Source organism: Cyprinodon tularosa, unplaced genomic scaffold, assembly GCF_016077235.1.
Source record: "Cyprinodon tularosa strain WSP-4 unplaced genomic scaffold, ASM1607723v1 ctg53, whole genome shotgun sequence".
NCBI classification, from domain to species: Eukaryota; Metazoa; Chordata; class Actinopteri; order Cyprinodontiformes; family Cyprinodontidae; genus Cyprinodon; species Cyprinodon tularosa.
This window is the reverse complement of record NW_024039263.1, coordinates 1,932,271-1,952,709: the sequence shown is the minus strand read 5'-3', so window position 1 is coordinate 1,952,709 and position 20,439 is coordinate 1,932,271. Positions and strand designations below refer to the sequence as shown.

Here is a 20,439-nt window from a genome sequence, read left to right as displayed (position 1 = left end):
ACTTTATTGTAAAGTACAAAGCAAAGAAATTTACTCTCTGCATTCAACCCAGCTCCTTGGGGACCAGTTGGCTGCCATTGCGCAGCGCCTGGGGAGCAGTGTGGGGTTAAGGGTCTTTGCTCAAGGACACAGAGTGCATGCTGTGGGGATCGAACCGGGGAAGGCAACCTTCTCAGAGCACAAGCGCACTGCTCTAACCACTAGGCCAACACTCCCCGCTGCTTGGTTTATTTAGATTACATTTAATAGCAGTGGAGACTTTTTGCTAATTTGTCTTCTTCTGAAATATTGTGTCACACTGGTTTTTATCTAGGTATCTTTGTCAGGTCATTGGGAAAAAAGGAGACATGTTAATAAGTTAAGAAAAACTCCATCTTTGCTTACTATTTTACTAACATTTTATTCTATGCAGTATACTAACAACCCTACCCCTGGAAAGTCTGCATGTTTCATGCAGAGGGTTGACCTTTACAGATGAGTGAAGGAGGTGTAGTCTGTGGAGCGCTTGAGGAAACGGAGCCAAGCCTCCTCAGTTAGTGAAAGGAGCATTGTGGTATAGACTGCCAGCTGCTCTCCTATCTCTCGGTGATGGTTAATGAGATTAGCAGTCCGTCTTAGCCTGCGTCAGTGCAAAGGGGTCAATCACAGGATTAGCACCTTGCTTAAGAGTTACATCAGTTTATTATACTTTTTCTTTATTGCTTGGACTTTCCCGCTCTGGCCTCCAAAAGCATGTTCTGCGCGTGTAATTGCAGTTTATTTGCAGATGGGGTATTTCACTCTGCAACATGCTGCCTTGGGACTGAGCGCATCCAGGCTCTGAGGCGCTGAATGAAGCATCTTCCAGTGAGACAAGAGGAGCAGGGGCAGCCAGAGAAGTGAAGGGCAGAGGGGCCGAAATCTCGCCTGCTGTGGCAGAGTCTGAGACTCTGTGCAAATCATCCTCATGCCACTTGTAAATAACAAAGTTGGCGATGATTGCACAGCAAGCGGAGACAAGGCTTTGGCCGATGGACAGGCTTTGGTGGATTCTTTGATAAAGGTAAGCTACAGCAGGCTTTTATTAATGTTTTACTGCTAAAGTCAATGGGTGACCCAATTCTAGCACAATATGTATGGTTCCTCTCAGCATTAGAAAAGAAAAAAGAATTGAAATGACCACAAATGTATCTTTTTGTGATTTTTTTTTAGGGATTTATCTTAAGAACTTTGTTTCATAAAGAGTTTTATTGCATTATTATTGGAATATGTATTAAAACTAATACATATTTTGCTATTTTTATTTCCATCTTTATCCATGGAATATGTCCAGACATGACACAAAAACAGAAGAATCTTTTCCCCCCTGCAGCTAAAAGAGCACTCTCTTTAAAAAGAATCTGCTGGTCCACTGCATCTTTATGGTTCCTCTATTAAGTGATGCCATAGTAATGCCATGCAATTCTGTCCCCCCACTTGACATCAAATATTCCTGTTATTTTGAACAGTGTCTTATACTTTTGTCTGTAAAGATCAAGTTTAAACCATTTTATATCTTCCATCTCATTAAAATCAATGTTTTATTAGTGCTAAGAGCCGCCCTTTTAAATAACAGCAGAAAACCAACTGAAAATTAACCTTTAAATTGAGTTTAAAATGTAAATCATGTTAATTCTCAGCGCTGTCTTCTTTGAATAACCAAACCTTTGATTGTTTAAATAATCGAAGCTACATATTTTAGTGATTAAAAATAGTACATTTAAAGATAATAAGGCTGACTGTTAAAATAAAGGGGAGTTTTGTTTGTTTTTTATTGTATTGCATCTCAAAAAAAGGGCCACTCGTACTCTGGTCTGCAAGGTTGTTTTGGCTTATCTACAAATAGCTCCATGATAATGAGATTATATCTAATATTTTTAATGAATGAAACCACTGCTGCTAATCGCCTGAGGTTAACCTAATAACTATAAATAAAACCCACTAACTTCATGATGAATGTCATTTCATTGGAAATGTGTCTTTTTTCAGACTCTCTAGAACTTTGTAGAATAGGCTTCAAATGTTTTGTCGGTAAGATTTGTGTCTAAAAGTCAAAGATTTTATTAGATTTACGATATTCTTACTCTGCTGCTTACATGTATTTAGCTGTAGTCATGCGTTTTTGAATTTGTGTCGTTTATGTAGTTGCTAAGATGACTAATAGATGGACTATGTTTAAAGAAGATTACTGGTCCTGTGGTTTATGTGACGTGAAGTGCCAGAGCATATCGGTGCTTATGCAAAGGGCCTTGCAAAGACACTTCCACCCATTGGGCTTTTCCGCATTTTGTCACAATGCAACCTCAGACTTCAATGGGCTTAGTTAAGAGAAAGTAAATAAATGTACATATCTATCAAAATATTTTACAGATAGAAATATAAATAATTGAATTGGGAATTGCGACTAGCCACATTCCAATATGGCTGCTAACCATCAAAGACATTTTAAAAGTTGAGGTATAGACTATTTATCAGCCTTAACAGAGTGCTATGGAGGTAGTTTTCATAAACAGGTTGGTAAATCTCTGCGCTGGACAAGTATTATTTCTATTTTCTCCAACTTAGGCATTTATGGAAAAGTGGCAGACATAAATATGCTAGGAAAAAGCCATAAATAGTCACATATGCAGGGCTTGAAGATAGATTTGACCTAAAATTGACTTTTAGGTTATAACTGAATATTTCCATTAGAAAACTAATGCTAAACACTAGCCTCAAACACCACGCCCACTATAAGACATAGTGGTGGTAGCATCATGTTGTGGGGATGCTATCAGAGAAGCTTTTCAGAGTTGATGGAGACATGGATGGAGCTTCGGACGGAGGTTCTAGTGGAAAAATTATGCTAAACTAAAGCCATAGCTATAAGGGACTGGTTTAGAACAATAGATATTTATGTTACAAAGGTTCAGTTAAAGCTGGAAACTAAATTAATTGCAGATAAGTTGCAATGTTTATTCCACGATGTTCTCCATTTAATCTGGCTTACTTCTTGGAATTTCTTTCTGTTGATGTGCATAGCCAGTAGAGACAAAGCCAAAAAGATCTACAGCTATGATTACAGAGAAAATGGTTTAACAAACAAAAAGAAAAAACTGCCCACCTTGTATCGTCTTCCTCATTACAGCCTTGAGCTACTTTGTATTGGCCTATCAAGCCAAATCCGGTTTAATCACAATAAGGGTTGGTGATTGAAAATTTGAAAAAGCTGAAAGTGTATGAATCCTTTGTTAAGGGCATGTTTAAAGAAAAAAAAAGTATGCTACAGAAATCAGCTCTTTATGGTTGTCTGAACCCTGGTTTGACATTTCTTCCTCTCGCAGGTGGTGGCTTGTTATCGGCATTTAGCCTCGTGTGTAGGTGGGAGCACGGACAACCTGCAGCTTCGCGATGAGCTCCGACAAACGAGAGAAAAGGCCCAGAAGTTGGCCGGGGACATCTGCAATCACCTGACCACCCACCTCCGGGACAAGAGTCTGCCTGAAGGACAGCGTAAGGAGATGGAGCTCCTCTGGGTGGCCTTCTCCTCATCTCTAGAGCTTCTACACATCGACATGTGCAAAGTTTGGAACATGAGCGGGATTTTTTCACTGGCTGACTCCTCATCACTCGTGCACACTGGCGTAGAAGGTAAATAAGAATCTGCACCTATCACTGTCCATGCAAAGTCTACTTATAGTCGGTGCGGATCTTTTCTGGTTCATCATTTTGAGTCTTTCAATTATTAAACTGGCCCGTACAACTGAACTCAACAGCACTCTGCAGGGTCCTACCTCTGAGGTAGGTCCATAGAATAATGGTCAGTTTGGTTCTGGCAGGGTCATTGGCATTACACTTAATTCAGTGGGTGGTAGACAGAAAAATGTCTCCACCCACGACAAATAAAGACATGGCACAAAAAGTTGTTCTGCTGAAGCCTAGACAATCATCGTTGTTGTTTGTAAATTGCGCTATTGTTGCACTGATTTGACACTAGACTGGGGAATGGTATTAACCATGCATGTCCAGTGGCAGAGGGACTTGCAACTGAAATGCTTACTTGAATGGGCCAGATTATTCAACCGCTTCCAAACTTTGGCGACTGGGATTATACCAGCCAGTGAAGATACAACCATACACTTGAAAAACAATCTAGAAATAATTAAAATTTCTTAAATTAAGTGTATTTACCCTTGATTTGAGTAGGTAAATGAGATAATTTACCAATGGAATCAATATTTTTACTCTTAAAATAAGATAATTAGATAATAGTCACTTGAAATAAGACAATGCAATAGTGTTTTCTTATTTTAAATCTAAATTGTCTATTTCCATTGGCAAGATGTCTCTTTTATCTCCTCAATTCAAGAACAAATGCACTTATTTTAAGAAAAAAATGACTTATCAAGATTTTGATTTTTTTGCGTGTAAAGAGCCTACACTGCAAAAACAATCCAGAAATAAGTAAAAAATGGCTTAAATTAAGTATATTTAGCCTTAATTTGAGTAGATAAATAAGATGATTTGCCAATGGAATGAGTATTTTTACTCTTAAAATAAGATAGTTAGATAATATTTACTTGAAATAAGAGGATAAAATAGTTTTTTCTTATTTTAAAAGGAAATTGTCTTGTTCCATTGGCAAAGTGTCTTACTTACCTCCTCAAATCAAGGAAAAACACACTTATTTTAAGAAAAAATAACTTATTGAGATTTCTATTTTTTGCAGTGTAGGGCATGATTTAATCAGAGATTGCGTGAATTTGTTAAATAACTTTACTTATTTAACCACTTAAATGATACTCTGATAATACTTTTTATGCACCTAATAATGCAGCTAAACACAATTAATCTCCATCTATTCAGCACTAACACGAATCATTTCGAAATGCACAAATCTATGCTGCAGAGTGCCACAAATATACGAATCTGAGAATTTGCACAAAACACTGTTCAGATGAACTCCTTTTTCAAGCTCTCATGTCAAACTGTGCAAACACTCTGTCTGCACTGATGAATATTGATTCTGCCAGGTGAATTTTTTTTAGTGTTTCCAGTTGAAGGCGGCCCTACCTACTTTATGATTGATTTGAATAATCACTTCATCACTTGGAGAAAAGCTTTTATTCATATGCTCAATTGAGTCTAAGAGGAGTAATGTACCATGTTCTGACATAATGCAGTGGGTTTTACACCCTTAATTTAAATAGGTATGTACAACTGAAAACAAAGCTGCTCTAGGATGAACAGCCATACTTCAAAGAAGTCACAGGACTTAGTTTTCATATGTTTAGAACTGCATGATTTGGGATTTTTGTTATCAATATAAAGTACATCGAAAAAAATCTGAAACTGCAGTGGTATTTATTTGTTTGAGATATAACTTTTTGCTTGCTTTTAACATGTTTTTAAGGAATCATAATCTCAGTGAAATAATTATAAAGTACACTGTAATACCTTTTTTATACTATTTTTAAACATCGAAATTGTAGACATCAATTTGAAGAAAGATTTGTTAACTTTTGCCCCTCAGGAGGATGCAGTGAGGTAGCAGCTCGGGCTCTGAGTTTGCCAGACATGAATGAGGCTGAGACAAAAACACTCCCTGAAGGCCTCGAGAGCCAAGAACGCAACACCATGGAGCTAGAAATCAACCAAATCGACCGCATGATTGATGACATGGAGATGAAAGTCAACGTGCTGCGCTGGATGGTGGAGCCCCATGGGCCGCAGTATGCAGACCCAATCAGCAGCACTGACAGCGCCTCCATGGCTCTGGTTCCAGTAGACGAGGAGCAACAGGCTACTGGATCTCAAGCTCTTTGCCCGCGGAGCCACATATTTGTGCTCTTACTGCTGTTTGGTGTTATTTTCGTAGCAACCACTTTATCTGTCTGTGTTTTCCTTTTCTCATGAGCAAAACCTTAATGAATTCAACTTATTGGTCTTTTTCAGTCAGACTAAAATACTCAGTAAGACTGTAAAATGGAAAGCTTTGCATTTACATCCCTCACTGATTTTTCAGGGACTGAGGAAACTTCTCATAAACAGTACACCAGACTTAATCCATATGCCAGCTAGTGTCCCATTTTTACATTTAATTGGAATCTACCATATGCTTCTTAAGTTCAGATTAGTCATGTAAATGCATGTCTGCCAGTTAGGATGTTTTTCATAATCTGAAATCATCTAGACCAGATTATTAAGGTGCATTTCCATTTTTGTACTATGCTGTCAGACTGTATAATTTGGAAAATCTATTGGACTTTTAGGACAGAAATCCCTAAAAAAAATGTACCATTGCATCTTACGCAGCTTCTGCATACATAACACATAGTAAAAGTAAGAAAAAAAAAAATGCAGCTTTAAATTTTATCTTATTAAATCAATAGCACACAGAGCACTGTGACCTTTCTGACAAATGCTCTTCGAGTGTCTGAATGAAATAATATTCTAATAACTATTAGCCTATTTACTAAAGCTGGAATCTTTTTGTTGACAAATTGGATTTTAAGGGTTAGTTGCAAAGAAGGTGTAGGCATGTATGTATAAACATCAAGAACATCCATGAGGTCTGACTTGGTGCTTTTAACAGCTCAAAATCCAATATGGCTGCCAGGGACATGTGCATTTGTAAAAGCTGCAAATATCAGTTAGCTGACATGTGATCTTCTCACAGTTTGTGTCTCATATAACCACGGTATACATAAGAACTTTAAAAAATGAATTTCTGGACATGTCCTTTTCATGTTTGACCAAATCAACTAAATAGAAAAACATGGTTGCTGGCTTGTCTCACTGGTTTTCCAACTTGCAACAGGAACAAACTGGACTTCGAGCTCTGCCTCTCGACATAGACTGAATGCAGCTTCAAAGTTGGCCCATGTAAAGTTGGCTCTGACTTTATTCCAAGATCCATGTTCATAGCTTCCACAACTGGAACGCTGGATTAGTTTAGACCTTAGATGTAAAAAAAAAGAAGAAAAAAGAATTTCCTGTACAGTTTGCTTGATGGTTTATGATGCATGGAAGGAAAAAAATGGAGGGAACAAAAAAACTAGAAGGACACTTGTTATATTTTCTTGTTGCCAATGTAAGTACATAGGTGCTTATGCTTGGTAGAGGATGTAATAGATTTGTAAACTATTTTGTAAATAATATGCACTCTAAAGGACTATTATAATATTAATACATTTACTGTGGATTATAAAGATATCAAATTTGACAAAACCCTGTTGTTGTTTTTTCAGTCTACATTAATAATGAATCTGCAAAAGATCAAAATAAATTGGACAAAAATGATTGAAACATTAATTCCCTATTTGTTTAATCTCAAGCGACATCTGAATTAAATACGTTTTTAATGTGTTTCATTAAAATTAAAATAAGCTGCTTTCTACCCACAGTCGATAAGTTGCCCTGTGAATTTATATTACAAAAATGCAAATTAGTTAGTTTAATGGAGTCAAGACCAAAGGACTTGTGTCCGACATCTATCATCATGCTAGCATTTGGGGGTTTATTTACAGAAAATTTAGTACATTATTTTCTGAGGAAGCGGTTGATGGAGGCAGTGCGCTACCGATGATCTTCCTGTGTGAAACACAGGAGAAAAGGGGAAAAAAGCTTTTTGTCCAGAATAGAAATAGAAGCAACATATTGTTAAACGAAATTACATTGTCTTAAAAACATAATTTTGTTGCTTCTTCCTTCAGTTTCCCTTTATTTATAGTTCTTGTGAAAATGTTCTGTTTTAATAATATGTTTTGTTTGGCGATATCAGCCTATTTAATCCTCCATTTTTCTCACACCGTCAAATACAAGATGATGAAGGGACTTCCTTTTTTTATTGCACTATTTACGGAAATTATACAGTTTTTTTATTTTTATTTAAAATGGTGGCCAATCTATTACCGTATTTATCTTTGCAAAATCTCTTAATCTGGGTCAGGGATCTGCAACCTGTAGTTCTTTAGGCCATCCACAGTGGCTGCTTATAGGTTTACCTAAGGAAGATAATAGGAAGCTTAGCCTTGTTTGAAGATGTGAAGATGATGAAAAAGATTTACGCTGGATATCTGCTGACAATTTTTCATTATAAAATAGAGTTGATAGTTAATGAATATTGAGGGGTTCATTACATGACCTTATTTTCTGAAAATGGCTAATTCAATGAAGGAGTATGTTATACTTTTAATATAAAATGTATTCCCCCCCCCCCCCCCCCCCCAAATGTTTTTAAGCTTAAGAAATAATGATGATTGAGGGTCTCAAATTTTAATAACAAGAAGTTTTTTAATAAGTCATAGATAGATAGATATATTTTTTCCTTTTTTTGTGGACTTTTATTTAACCAATAAATGGAATTCTATTTTCTTTAAAGGGGTGACATAGGTTTAATTGTTCTGTGTTGATGTATATGCAGGTAGGAAGATAAAACATAATATCTATCATAATTCTGTGTTGCTTTCTTATGAAAATCAGAAAATCAGATCATCTTCAGATAATCAGTTTATTTTCATAGGCAGAACAATCTCACAGAGGCCTGTAATAAAAAGTGAAATAAAAACTAAATATATGCAGATATTTTTAGTTCGGTTTTTTCAGAATGAATACCCTGAGAAGTCTGTACAGAATTTTGAACTAAGAGTGATCATGCAAATTGCTAACCCAAACATGTTCCTATGAAGTTGGGTGTGCGCTTTATTTTGAAAGGCAAGACCGGAAGTTCTACAGGACACCGCCATCTTTACCAACAATCGGTCAGCTACCGGATGAAAAGTGGCGATAAGAACACGAAAAGACACGGTAAACACTTCAGAAACTTTCATCACACCGAGTTACAGTCTTGGGAAAATATAAGTTTTGTCAACAACCACGCTGACCATGGTGTTAAACCAGTCTCGGCTGTCATGGCAGGTCATTAGACTGAAACAGTCACAGAGGCGCTGTGACCCCGCTTCTCTTAACCAGAACAGGGCTAATGCCGCAGTTCTATCGAGCATTTCTCTTGTTCCGTGGAGTCTGACAGCTGTTAGCACCTCAGCAGCTTCCCACTTTGCAACATCCTCTGCATGTTTGGCGGACTTTGACCTGCAGCCACTGAAAAGGAGAGGAAGTCCTGGGCTGAAGGTTACGGATGTGTCTTCTGTGAAAAACATCTCCGTCCGAGGTAAAAGTTCGTTTCTTTCTTTGGTCCCTTGACTTATTTCAATCCTAAATATAGTAATTTACTGCTTTAAACCTACCCCGGACACTTTTAAACTTCATAACACGGAAGTTTCACTTTACTCCACCAAATCCTGAACTCGTGCTGGAGGTTCTTTCAAAATAAAAGCTCTTTATGGGGTTAGTTGAGGTCATGTTTTTATTATTTTTTTATTTATTATTAGAAAATGTTTTGTAAGCGAATGTGTCAAAAATTTTCCACCTTAATTTAAGTAAAAATAAACATTCTCGATAAGATAATAAATATTTAACTGATCATAGGTTTTGTGTGTGCAGCTGGATGCTTTTATATCAAAGTCAAATCAAAATAGTTTTTGAAACACAATCAACATTTAGATTTAAACTCTAACAAAGATGATTGTATGAGGATCTGATGTATTATCCGCTCTCTGTCTGCATCTATGTTACCATCAGTGTTAACATTACATATATTTGTCTTCAAATAGTAAATGTGAAATAAATACTCTAAACCAGGCATCCCCAAACTCGGTCCTCAAGGCCCCCTATCCTGCAGGTTTTAGAGGTTTCTCTGCTTCAGCACAGCTGGTTATAATGATTGCAGTAGACCAAAAGCCTGTTAATCAGCTTTCAATTAAAATCAGCTGTGCTGGAGCAAGGAAACCTCTAAAACCCGCAGGACAGGGGGCCTTGAGGACCGAGTTTGGGGATGCCTGATCTAAACTAAATGATAGATACTGACAAAAGCTTCTTAAGTAAAGTTATTTGACACTCCTGATTTTAGATTAGTGATTTTTTTTTAAATAAAGCATTAGTCGACACAGTGTCCCTGATGCTGTTTCTGATGTAAACCCATTCCCATATAGGACATTCTGTTTCCACAATACATCTCTGTTGCTTATTTTCCAGGTGTGTTTGTCACAGTGGACAGTCTCTGTTAGAAAACTAACTCATCCATCTGTTTTCTAGGTGGTTTATGCTGAGTAGGGATTGGTAACAGTCTAATTTACTTTATATTTGTTTTGTTTCAGAGCTCAATACTTCTTCCAGGGCCTTCCAGTATGATCTAAAACCAGACATACCAAAAACCGAAGGCCGGAAGCTGTTTTTTGACACTCATGCAGTTGTGCGAATCCTTGAGGAAAATGGTTTGGGTTTTATTCATTTATTTTTCTTAGCAAATCATACAGTTTCATTTACTTTTTAAGTATTAAAATAAAAGATATAACACTCTTTCTGATCTTTTCCTCTTTATTTAATCAGGATTTAGTACTCAGCAAGCTGAAGTGTTGGTTAAAGTGCTGATTGGAACAACAAACTCTACTATGGATGTTATCTATAGTGATATGGTGACCAAGGTGCAACAGGTGAGACTTCCTAAGGAAGATTGTGACAGAATATCTCAAGTACTCTTTAGTTTTAAACCTTTGAACTTCTGTTTCGGTTTTACAACAACAACAAAAATATTTGTTCATACTTTAGCTGGGATCTCCAGCTCCCAGCGATTGCTTGGGGTAAAAAAAAAAAAAATCATTTGAAAATAAATTCATATATATGTGTGTGTTTCTTGTCTGTGTCGAAAAAGTTCAGGCTCAGGATTTTTTTTTTTTGCTTTAATCCCTGCTGTAGTCATGTAACAAAAGAAACCTTAAAACTGGGTTTCTTAACCCAGAAATTAGGATTATTGTTATTGAAATTAAGACCATTTACTTTAGGCATAAAACGTTACCATTGTAAACCTCAAGTGCCATCTATATGGAAGAGGATTAGGGCCACTGAAAAAAAAAAAAAGTTAACTGATTTTTAAATTTTATTTCAGTTTAACATAGGAAAAAAGTCAGAATTCTGACTTAATCTCAGAATTCTGACTTTATTCTCAGAATTCTGACTTTATTCTCAGAATTCCAACTTTTTTTCTCAGAATTCCCACTTTTTTTCTCAGAATTCCGACCTTAATCTCAGAATTCTGATTTTAATCTCAGAATTCTGACTTTTTTCTCAGAATTCTGACTTTATTCTCAGAATTCTGACTTAGGCCCCGTCCACACGAAGCCGAAGCCTGGCCTAATCGCACAAATTTTTAACCAAACCAGCCTCTCATCCACACGAAGCCGGCGTTTCCGGGGTCTGTAAACAATCTTTTTTTTTATTCAGCCTTCAGAGTGGGAAGATTTCGAAACGTAGTTTTCGCGTTTCCATCTTTACGCTCTAACCGCATTTTTTTTTTTACACCTATGCGTCATAGCGTCGCCTCTAAACACGCATGCGCGACACAGTATCACAACAACAATGGCGCCGTTGCTGCAAATGCTACTCACCCTGCTGTCGGGCTTACAACATAATCTTCTTCTGGAATATCTCCAGGAAGAACAGAGCTATATCGACGACATAGTTCAGCACCTGAATTTGACTGAACCACGAAAATGGACCCGCAGGGCAACCATGTATAAATATTAGTGCGCATGCCCAACATTTCGTCGCTTATTTTTGCTTTGGCACCACAGCGCCACTTACAGGCCTGGCATACATTTTGCAGTGTTTTCATGCATTCGTGTGGACGCTCACATTTATTTTATGTCTCCTTCTTTACGGCAAACGTTTTGGAAAATATCAGCGTTTCGTGTTCGTTTTGACTTCGTGTGGACGGGGCCTAAATCTCAGAATTCTGACTTTAACCCAGAAATTAGGATTATTGTTATTGAAATTAAGACCATTTACTTTAGGCGTAAAACGTTACCATTGTAAACCTCAAGTGCCATCTATATGGAAGAGGATTAGGGCCACTGAAAAAAAAAAAAAAGTTAACTGATTTTTAAATTTTATTTCAGTTTAACATAGGAAAAAAGCCAGAATTCTGACTTTATTCTCAGAATTCTGACTTAATCTCAGAATTCTGACTTTATTCTCAGAATTCTGACTTAATCTCGGAATTCTGACTTATTCTCAGAATTCTGACTTTGATCTCAGAATTCTGACTTTGATCTCAGAATTCTGACTTTAATCTCAGAATTCTGACTTTATTCTCAGAATTCTGACTTTTTTTTCTCAGAATTCTGACTTTTTTTCTCAGAATTCCGACTTTTTTTCTCAGAATTCCGCCTTTTTTCTCAGAATTCCGACTTTTTTTCTCAGAATTTCGACTTTTTTTCTCAGAATTCCGACTTTAATCTCAAAATTCTAACTTTTTTCCTAAGCATTCCGACTTTAATCTCAGAATTCTGACTTTTTTCTCAGAATTCTGACTTTAATCTCAAAATTCTAACTTTTTTCCTAAGAATTCCGACTTTAATCTCAGAATTCTGACTCTAATCTCAGAATTCTGACTTTTTTCTCAGAATTCTGACTTTAATCTCAAAATTCTAACTTTTTTCTAATAATTCCAAATTTAATCTCAGAATTCTGACTTTAATCTCAAAATTCTAACTTTTTTTTCCTAAGAATTCTGACTTTAATCTCAGAATTCTGACTTTTTTCTTAGAATTCTGACAGATAAACATGTTAGCATCAAGCTGTAGCCATGTCTGTTTTAGAGACTAGCTCTCTTGTTTTAATGACCTTCTGCTCCTCCATTTTATTTATTTTTATTTTTATTTATCCTTTATTTAACCAGGTAATACCCACTGAGATTAAAAATCTCTTTTGCAAGGGAGACCTGGCCAAGATAGGCATCAAAATTACATCACATCATTACATACGTACAAAGACACACACATAAAAGCCAAATGTAAGCAAAATATTAATGAGGGGACCCCTCGGGCACGTAAAAAGTTGCCTAATTCCGTCATTTTCCACCAATGTGTCACTGGCCACCTCAAACACTTCCGTTGTACACTCTTCCGTACAACTACAATGGTTCTTGATTTCACGCAATTTCACATTTTATATCAGAATGAAGAGATTTCCAATTTTTTTTTTTTTTTTTTTGTCCATCACCATGCTCTATCCAGAACTAAAAAAGTGGAATAATTTAAGCTGCACTTGCTTTAAATCCTGTTTAAAATCTTTTGTCATCCAATTACTAATGTGAAAAATAATTAACAGATTAATATTTTGGAAAATGATCGTTAGTTGCAGTTAGATGTGTTGATAGAGAAGGTAACTGACAATGACAGCATTAATGCAGACCTGGTGACACACTGTTTGGTCCTTTAATATTTATACATCACTTGGATTTTAAAAGATTTTAAAGTAACAAACTTGGAATTTGTTTTTAATTTTTTATATAACTTGCAACACCTAGTTGTAGCATACACAGGTTATCTTCCTTTGAATTGGGATTCTTTTTAATGAATAATCTTTTTTTTTTCAGGAAATCATGTTGCAGCAAGTAATGTCTAAAATTGCTTCTGTAAAGAAGGACATGGTTATCTTAGAGAAGAGCGAGTTCTCCACCCTTCTAGCTGAGAACGAGGTAAGACTAATTATCAAGCTTTTTTCAGCTGGAAAAATGTGAGATCCAAGCAGCAGCAGCAATAAGTCAGGATCTAACTATGTTGCTATTTTAGAAATTATTATTTTTATTTTCTCCATTTAAAAAATGGTTTATAATGGTTTAAATTGTGCACGTAATAGGATAGGATGACTGTCTACCTTTTATTATAGGGAATAATCTGAATGACTGGAGTATTTCTTAATTTTTCATTTGTTTTCCATATGTTTCTGGTCTGATGGTTTAAGTATTTTAACATTTCTACAGAAACTCAAGAACCAATTATTACAGCTCAAGGTCCAACTGGCTGTAAGTAGTTATTTTTTTTTTTTTTAAAGCTGCAGTTTTTTTTTTACATCTCCAGAAACATTGTTTGAAGCATAATCTTGTCTTTTTTCATTTGGTTTAGATTATTTAAAAGTATTTATTCAGCATTGTCTGCCTTCATCTCTCCCATCCGGCAGGATGTAATGAATAAAGTACGCTCAGATAATATTATGGACCTGAACTGGGAGAAAAGTCGTGTAAAGGAACTGGTAAGTTCTAAGATTAAGATTAATCTTACTGCTGTACAAAGGTCTATACGGTAAACTTATAATATACTGGTACATATCCTGGCACAGAAAACTGAGGATCCACCTCATTTCTGCACTTAAATAATCGTTTTTGACAATTGTTTCAACTTCTATGCTGGTAGCTTTCCCCCAAAAAGAAACAACAGGTATAATCTGTCAGATAAGGCTAATGGAAATCAGATCCATATACTTCAGAAATGGATAAAAAAAAAAACTGACATTCTACCAATTTATAGGTTTCAAATTGAGTTTTTTATGATTTTATGGAAAACCTTTTTAAATTTTTTGAACAGTGTTTAACTGATTAATAATAGGACACTTAAGAGGGAAGCTGGGATACAGTAGAGTTAAAGTAGAGTCTATTATTACTTAAAGAAATAAATAAATACAATAAAAAAGAGGTTGGGGAGTTTACGGCCTAGTGGTTACAGCAGTGCGCTTGTGCTGCAAGTACCCCCACAGCCTGCACTCCGGGTCTCTGAGCAATATAATTGCTTACTTTTTTAACTTTATTTTGAAGTGACATTTATAGAAAAATAAATTGTAGTACAGCAATATATATGCATAAGATGAGGCGGAGGTAGGGCTACAGTATCCTTCACATTGTTTCAAAATCCTACCGGTATTTAAATTAAATTACTGTGGTTCTTTAGGTGATAGAAGAGGTTTGTCATGTTGCTGTCGGGTAAGGGAACAGTACTGTAGCATAGTTTGCAAATAACCGTTGTCTGCTCCGTGTTGGACTTCTTAAATCCAAAATGTAACCAAATCACAGACGAGTCCCCTCTTTTTGGTAAAATTTCTTCATCTTGGGTTGCCTGCGTAGGTGTCTCTGTTTGTCGCGACCACGGGTTTAATACTTCAGCCTCCTGCGTCTACATCTCTCATGAGTTAAGTAATGTAATGCATGTCATAAACCCGCGTGTGAGACAAAAGCCGTAAAGAAGAGTCAAGTTGCAAAACCAGAGGACGGCGCTTCTTTGTGGATAAAAAAAAAAATCTTGTTTATCACTTATAAGCTGTGTGTAGGCTACATGGCTACACTAACACATTCGTCATAGTCCACCATGGAAAATATTTGCTTGAATACGAGATACAATTGTGTTAGAAACGATACAAAAGATTTAGCACGATAGACACTTTTCTATCGTCTGTACGATATGTATCGTCTTATCGCCCAGCCCTAATTGACACTAAACTCGTTTCCTCTATGTAGTTGAGGCGTACAAAACCTTTTTTAGTTTTTACGGCACTAGTGGCTCATTTTTTTCAACAGTAGGCCGACATTAAAGGGGGTATAACAGAGGGGGAGAGACATGCAGCAAAGGACCACAGGTCGGATTCGAACCCGGGTCGGCTGCGTCGAGGAGTAAGGCCTCCATATATAGGTCATGCACCCTAACCACTGCAGCACCTGCACACCCCACAGAAACATTTTTTAATCACGACTGAATTCATAAATGTTGTTATTTAAAAGGGCTGCTCAGTGGAGCAGTGAGTAGCACTGCTGCCTTGCAGCAGGACGGTTCCGGGTTCGATTCCGGGCCCGGAGTCTTTTTGCATGGAGTTTGCATGTTCTCCCTGAGCATGTGTGGGTACCCTGGGTACTCCGGTTTCCTCCTACACTTCAAAAACATGACTGTTAGGATAATTGTCTTCTCTAAATTCTCCTTAGGTGTGTGTGAATGATTGTTTGTTCTGTTTGTCTCTGTTGCCCTGCGATGGACTGGTGACCCGTCCAGGGTGAACCCCGCCTCTCGCCCATTGACAGCTGCAGATAGGCACCAGCACCCCTCACGACCCCACTTGGGACAAGCGTGTAAAGAAAATGGATGGATGTTATAAATAAATAATTAAATATTTCATCAAATAACGAAATGTACCCATTAAGACAAACTGTTAAGTTAAAAAATATATTTTAGCTTATTAATTTTTTTATTTATTCTCACAGTGTCTCTGTGACTGGTTCAATCTAATGGGCTGCCATGTCATAACAGAGTTTTATTGAGTGACTTTTTTTTTCTTAAAGCTACTTAACACGTTTCTGGTCTGCTGCAGTGATGAATCTGTGACCGAATCATTACCCCAGTCGATTAGGGAAGTCCAATATCGATATCGGTCTGATTATACAGCAAAAAAATTATATCTGATTATATCAGCCAGGACCTAAAATATCTGATATTGGCATTCTGTTAAAAACCATCTGCATCCATCTAAAGTTTATGTAAGTGTTGGTTAATAATAATTGGGTCATTTTAAACCTTTTCAACATTTCACACTATAAAATAAGTATGAATAATTCATGCTAATATGTTAGCGGGCCAATATCAGAATCGATCAACGCTCAAAGGTGCAATATCCGTATATGTTAAACTGAATGAATAAATATGGATCAGAACATCTATAGTCAGTGTGTTGAAAATGAATGAATGGGCTTATAATGTTATAAAAGATACTGAATTAACTCTGACCTTCCAAACAACTGTTATGACCACTTTAACTAGTTTACCTAACCAGCTTGAAGTGCAACAACTTAAAATCACTGCCTCTCCTGTAGCAGAAATAACACCACACGCTGAAAACAGTGACTTTTAGCTTCTACAAAAACCTCTTCTGCCTTTTTTCATTTCACAGCGAATAAGACTGAAGTTCCACAAACATTCTTAGTATCCTCACCTTGAAATGTATTTGTTAGAGTAACTGAAGAAAGGTTCTTCATGTGAAGTTTTAAAGAAATCATCTAACCCTCGCTCTTTTTAATTACATTATAAAAAATAAATCCTTACATTTTCAGAAAGCGGAGCATGAGAAGAGGCTTCTGGAAACAAGAACTGAGATTCTGGAAATGGTTTGTATTAATTTTTCCCCTTTTAAGAATCGTTACAAACTGTAATTTTCTTTCTGTTCTAAAACATGCAGATTTTGGGTTGTTTTTTGAACGTTTTTATTATATTAAAAATGTTTTTTTTTCCTTGTCTTTATTGCCATTTGGTGCAGACAGCAGAGCAGGATCGCCATCTGACCCATACAAACATGAAAATCGACACGGAGGTGGCTGGTTTAAAAACCATGTTGGAGTCTCATAAACTGGATACTATCAAATACCTTGCAGGTAAGACAATGCATAGTTTGTTAAAATAGTTTGGGATTTCTCAACTGTGCTTTAAACTTTACTGTTGGGAAGCTGTTTGCAACCTTTGGAAAATAATACCCCATTTACACTACCCTTGAAAAACCGATCCATGCCGAGACCGATCAGCTCGGATCAGTTAACCAGGCTGAGCTCGATTCTGACGACCGTTTACACACCACGCTATCTCGGTTCCTCGATTTCCTCCTTTAATACTGCCAGTATTAAAGGAGGAAATCAAGCAGTTGGTGGCGGTAATGCACCAAAAGTTGTTTGCCCACCGCCATAAAACACAAGAAGAAGAAGACGAAGAAGGAGGGAATCAAGCAAATCAAATGGCGGCGCCCGTCACCTTCAGAAAGTTATGCTTCATTATTATTGCTGTACTTCGGTGTTATTATTTAAAATGTTGCGTGGAGAAGATTTCGATTGTTGTTTATAGTTGAAGAAGTTGTTCTTCTTCTTCTGTTTCCGGAGGGGCATTACCGCCAACTATTGGAATGGAGTGTGAATTGCGATGTGCAGCCAGATGGAGATGACACGTTCTGCTCATGCACTCTTGTTATAGGAGAACCGAGCCAGGGAAAAACCGAGCCGAGTGAACCTCTGGAACTGGTCTGCAGTTAGCTCGGTCCGGTTGTGTCTAGCTCGGTTCAGTTCAGTCATACAATTCAATCATTGACATGATCCCTTCCAGATATCACCACACCCCCCACCCCATCACATAGGAACGAAGCACTTACCCGCTCCAGCCGGTGAACAATACCCCTTTAACGACCGACCCTTAACAATCATAGACAGGTTTCAGATATTACAGGCTAACAATGGAACCAAACGACCCATTCATCAGTTACCATTGCATGTTTCCAAGCGATACAAGGCTTTGTCTATATAAGACTCAAACTCACTGTGGATCCAGACATTTAAATTGAGAAAGCTTCCTGGAGAGGTGGCAAAACGTCTTCAAATCTTGGAAACCAAGTCCAGTGGATATTTTTTTTACTTTAACGGAATGACTATGACCTGGATGACTGGGAATCTTCATCAGCATTCAGTTTGCTTTCCATTTACACACGATAAGTTATCTCAGTTACTGAGCTCGGACCGGTCTCAGCGCGGTTTTTCAAGGGTAGTGTAAATAGGGTATAATAGTGTTGCACTGATGCCATTTTTGGCCCCGATACCGATACCTGACTCTGCAGTATTGGCTGATACCATCTGTTTGAAACTGGTGTGTGTGTGTGTGTGTGTGTGTATATGAAGAACTGCATACTATTTGGATGTAAAATAATTGCCATCATGGCTTTGTCAAGCTGCTGCCTACCTTTGAGAAGCAGGAAAAAGACTAAAACAAAGTGAATCCAGTAGAACTTTTTATTGCCTAACTGGAATAGGTGACAATAGTTGAATAAACTTTTGGCTCTTAAAATAGTATCAGTGCCTTATTAGTTGGTACTCACCGATACCGATGCCACCATTTTAATGCTGGATCGGGGCCCTGCCCGATACTGGTATCGGTGCAACACTAGAAAATAATGTACTTTGTTTTTTTATTTGCAAAGCAAAATAAAAAAAAACAGCCCAAAATGGTTATGATGTTTTGCTTCATTTCTTGCTTTTGTATCTGGTGTTTTCCGACTTAACCCATATGACTTCTTCCATTTTGTTCTTGATCTTTCAGGCTCCGTGTTCACCTGTCTCACTGTAGTCTTGGGATTTTATCGTATTTGGATGTGACCAAGAGTTGATGAGCGCTCCTTTGTGGAAGCCTACGACCAAAGAACAGCTTTATCATGTTGGATCTCATTTATTGTGTTTCATTCCTAATGTGGCGAAGGAAAGGTTTGTGGATGTGTTCTGTTTAGGGAGAGTCCAAATGGGAACAACACTCACCAGGGAATCTCCTCCTTTTCTCCCATTCTGGTTTTATGTGGTCTCCTCCCACCTTAATTAACTTATCTGTAAAAACCAGTTGTGCTAATTAAGAGAATTGACGTTTTCTCTTGGTTACAGACGGTGCAGTGGGTCAGTCTGAGTCTCTCAATGCACTAATTTTCCTGGTAACATTTATTCATGTCCACTCTGTGACCTCTGACTGGAGTATGGTCAAGCTTATGGAGGTAGAAATGAACCTTTGGAGCTTCGCTGGCTGTTTTGTTGCCAATGCACTCAAGGCGCCATTAGGAACCTGAAGGATATTGTGATGCAAATATCACTGCAAAAAGATATTTATGCATATAACTACAGGATATCTTAAAAGCATTTGTTTTATGTGATTTTAAAAAGTTTGGCTTTTTTTATTTAAATAGTTTTCACTCATTTTGATAAATAAAAAGGATCTGCTTCTTTATCTTTTTTGCTAACTTTCTTAACAGCAAAGCCAATTTATTACCTTTATTTGTATTAAATGTATTTTATTCTGTAAATATTTTATGCATGTAAAGTTGTAAATATATAACTGAGAAGTGTTCAGGGTATTTTTTTGCATATTGTTTGATTTGATTTGTAATCTTAGTTTGGTGTGGCACTAGTAACCTATTTAAAATAAACGAACAGAAAGACATGCAGAAGGTCGCAATCAGAACCAGGGCTAATACCTCCATATGTGTGGGTTGCACTGACTACCCATGCACCCCCCTCATTCTATTTTACTTTATCTAATTAAAATAATAGCTGCCATGAGCCAAACTTGTCATCACCCTAATATGGTTTTGATTCCCAGCTGATCAAACTGCCTAAATGTAACCAAACCTCTAGATTTTAAGCATTTTGGGGGGCCAAATATCTTCCTAATCCAAATTTTTTATTTTTTTTTTGTAGATGCAGGATAAATTGAAGGAGGATGTATCTCTAGTCCTTTTTCAATTCCTTATGTCTTTTTTTTTTTTTATCTCTCTCTTTGTGGTTTAATGTTTATTTAAGGTCGGCTCTGTTCTAGAAACTCCTCTAGAACCTCTAAAGATTATTTCACAAAGACTAATTCTTCATTAAATGAAAAATAAAACATGACGGAGAACCCTGAGCATCTTCTTTAGAAGACCGCTAAAACCTCAACAGAGTGTCTTCAGTCAAAGGCTTCTTCAGATCTAGATGAAAGATGAGACAGACGATCCTTCCTACCT

The 20,439-nt window shown here is 36.9% G+C and overlaps 2 protein-coding genes across 2 annotated transcripts; both read left to right on the top strand.

Moving 5' to 3' along the window:
• The first annotated feature begins 546 nt into the window (after positions 1 to 546).
• LOC119795973 (regulator of G protein signaling 9 binding protein) lies at positions 547 to 6,975 on the top strand. The gene is made up of 3 exons (XM_038304243.1): positions 547 to 1,042; positions 3,342 to 3,648; positions 5,531 to 6,975. The coding sequence occupies exons 1-3, from the start codon at positions 947 to 949 to the stop codon at positions 5,911 to 5,913; spliced, it is 786 nt and encodes a 261-aa protein (XP_038160171.1). The 5' UTR covers positions 547 to 946; the 3' UTR covers positions 5,914 to 6,975.
• Positions 6,976 to 8,715: 1,740 nt separating this feature from the next.
• mcur1 (mitochondrial calcium uniporter regulator 1) lies at positions 8,716 to 19,792 on the top strand. The gene is made up of 9 exons (XM_038304245.1): positions 8,716 to 9,169; positions 10,215 to 10,331; positions 10,447 to 10,550; positions 13,493 to 13,594; positions 13,880 to 13,921; positions 14,077 to 14,148; positions 16,982 to 17,035; positions 17,185 to 17,299; positions 18,999 to 19,792. Exons 1-9 carry the CDS (start codon positions 8,884 to 8,886, stop codon positions 19,052 to 19,054), a joined length of 948 nt encoding a protein of 315 aa, XP_038160173.1. The 5' UTR covers positions 8,716 to 8,883; the 3' UTR covers positions 19,055 to 19,792.
• Positions 19,793 to 20,439: the final 647 nt, after the last annotated feature.

Excerpts from the sequence above, each read along its gene's own strand:
- LOC119795973 (XM_038304243.1), top strand. The coding sequence starts at position 947 with ATGCCACTTGTAAATAACAAAGTTGGCGATGATTGCACAGCAAGCGGA. Across the intron at positions 1,043-3,341 it reads TGGTGGATTCTTTGATAAAG|GTGGTGGCTTGTTATCGGCA; the intron begins GTAAGCTACAGC and ends TTCCTCTCGCAG. Across the intron at positions 3,649-5,530 it reads CGTGCACACTGGCGTAGAAG|GAGGATGCAGTGAGGTAGCA; the intron begins GTAAATAAGAAT and ends TTTGCCCCTCAG.
- mcur1 (XM_038304245.1), top strand. The coding sequence starts at position 8,884 with ATGGTGTTAAACCAGTCTCGGCTGTCATGGCAGGTCATTAGACTGAAA. Across the intron at positions 10,551-13,492 it reads TGGTGACCAAGGTGCAACAG|GAAATCATGTTGCAGCAAGT; the intron begins GTGAGACTTCCT and ends TTTTTTTTTCAG. Across the intron at positions 13,922-14,076 it reads AGCTCAAGGTCCAACTGGCT|GATGTAATGAATAAAGTACG; the intron begins GTAAGTAGTTAT and ends CCCATCCGGCAG.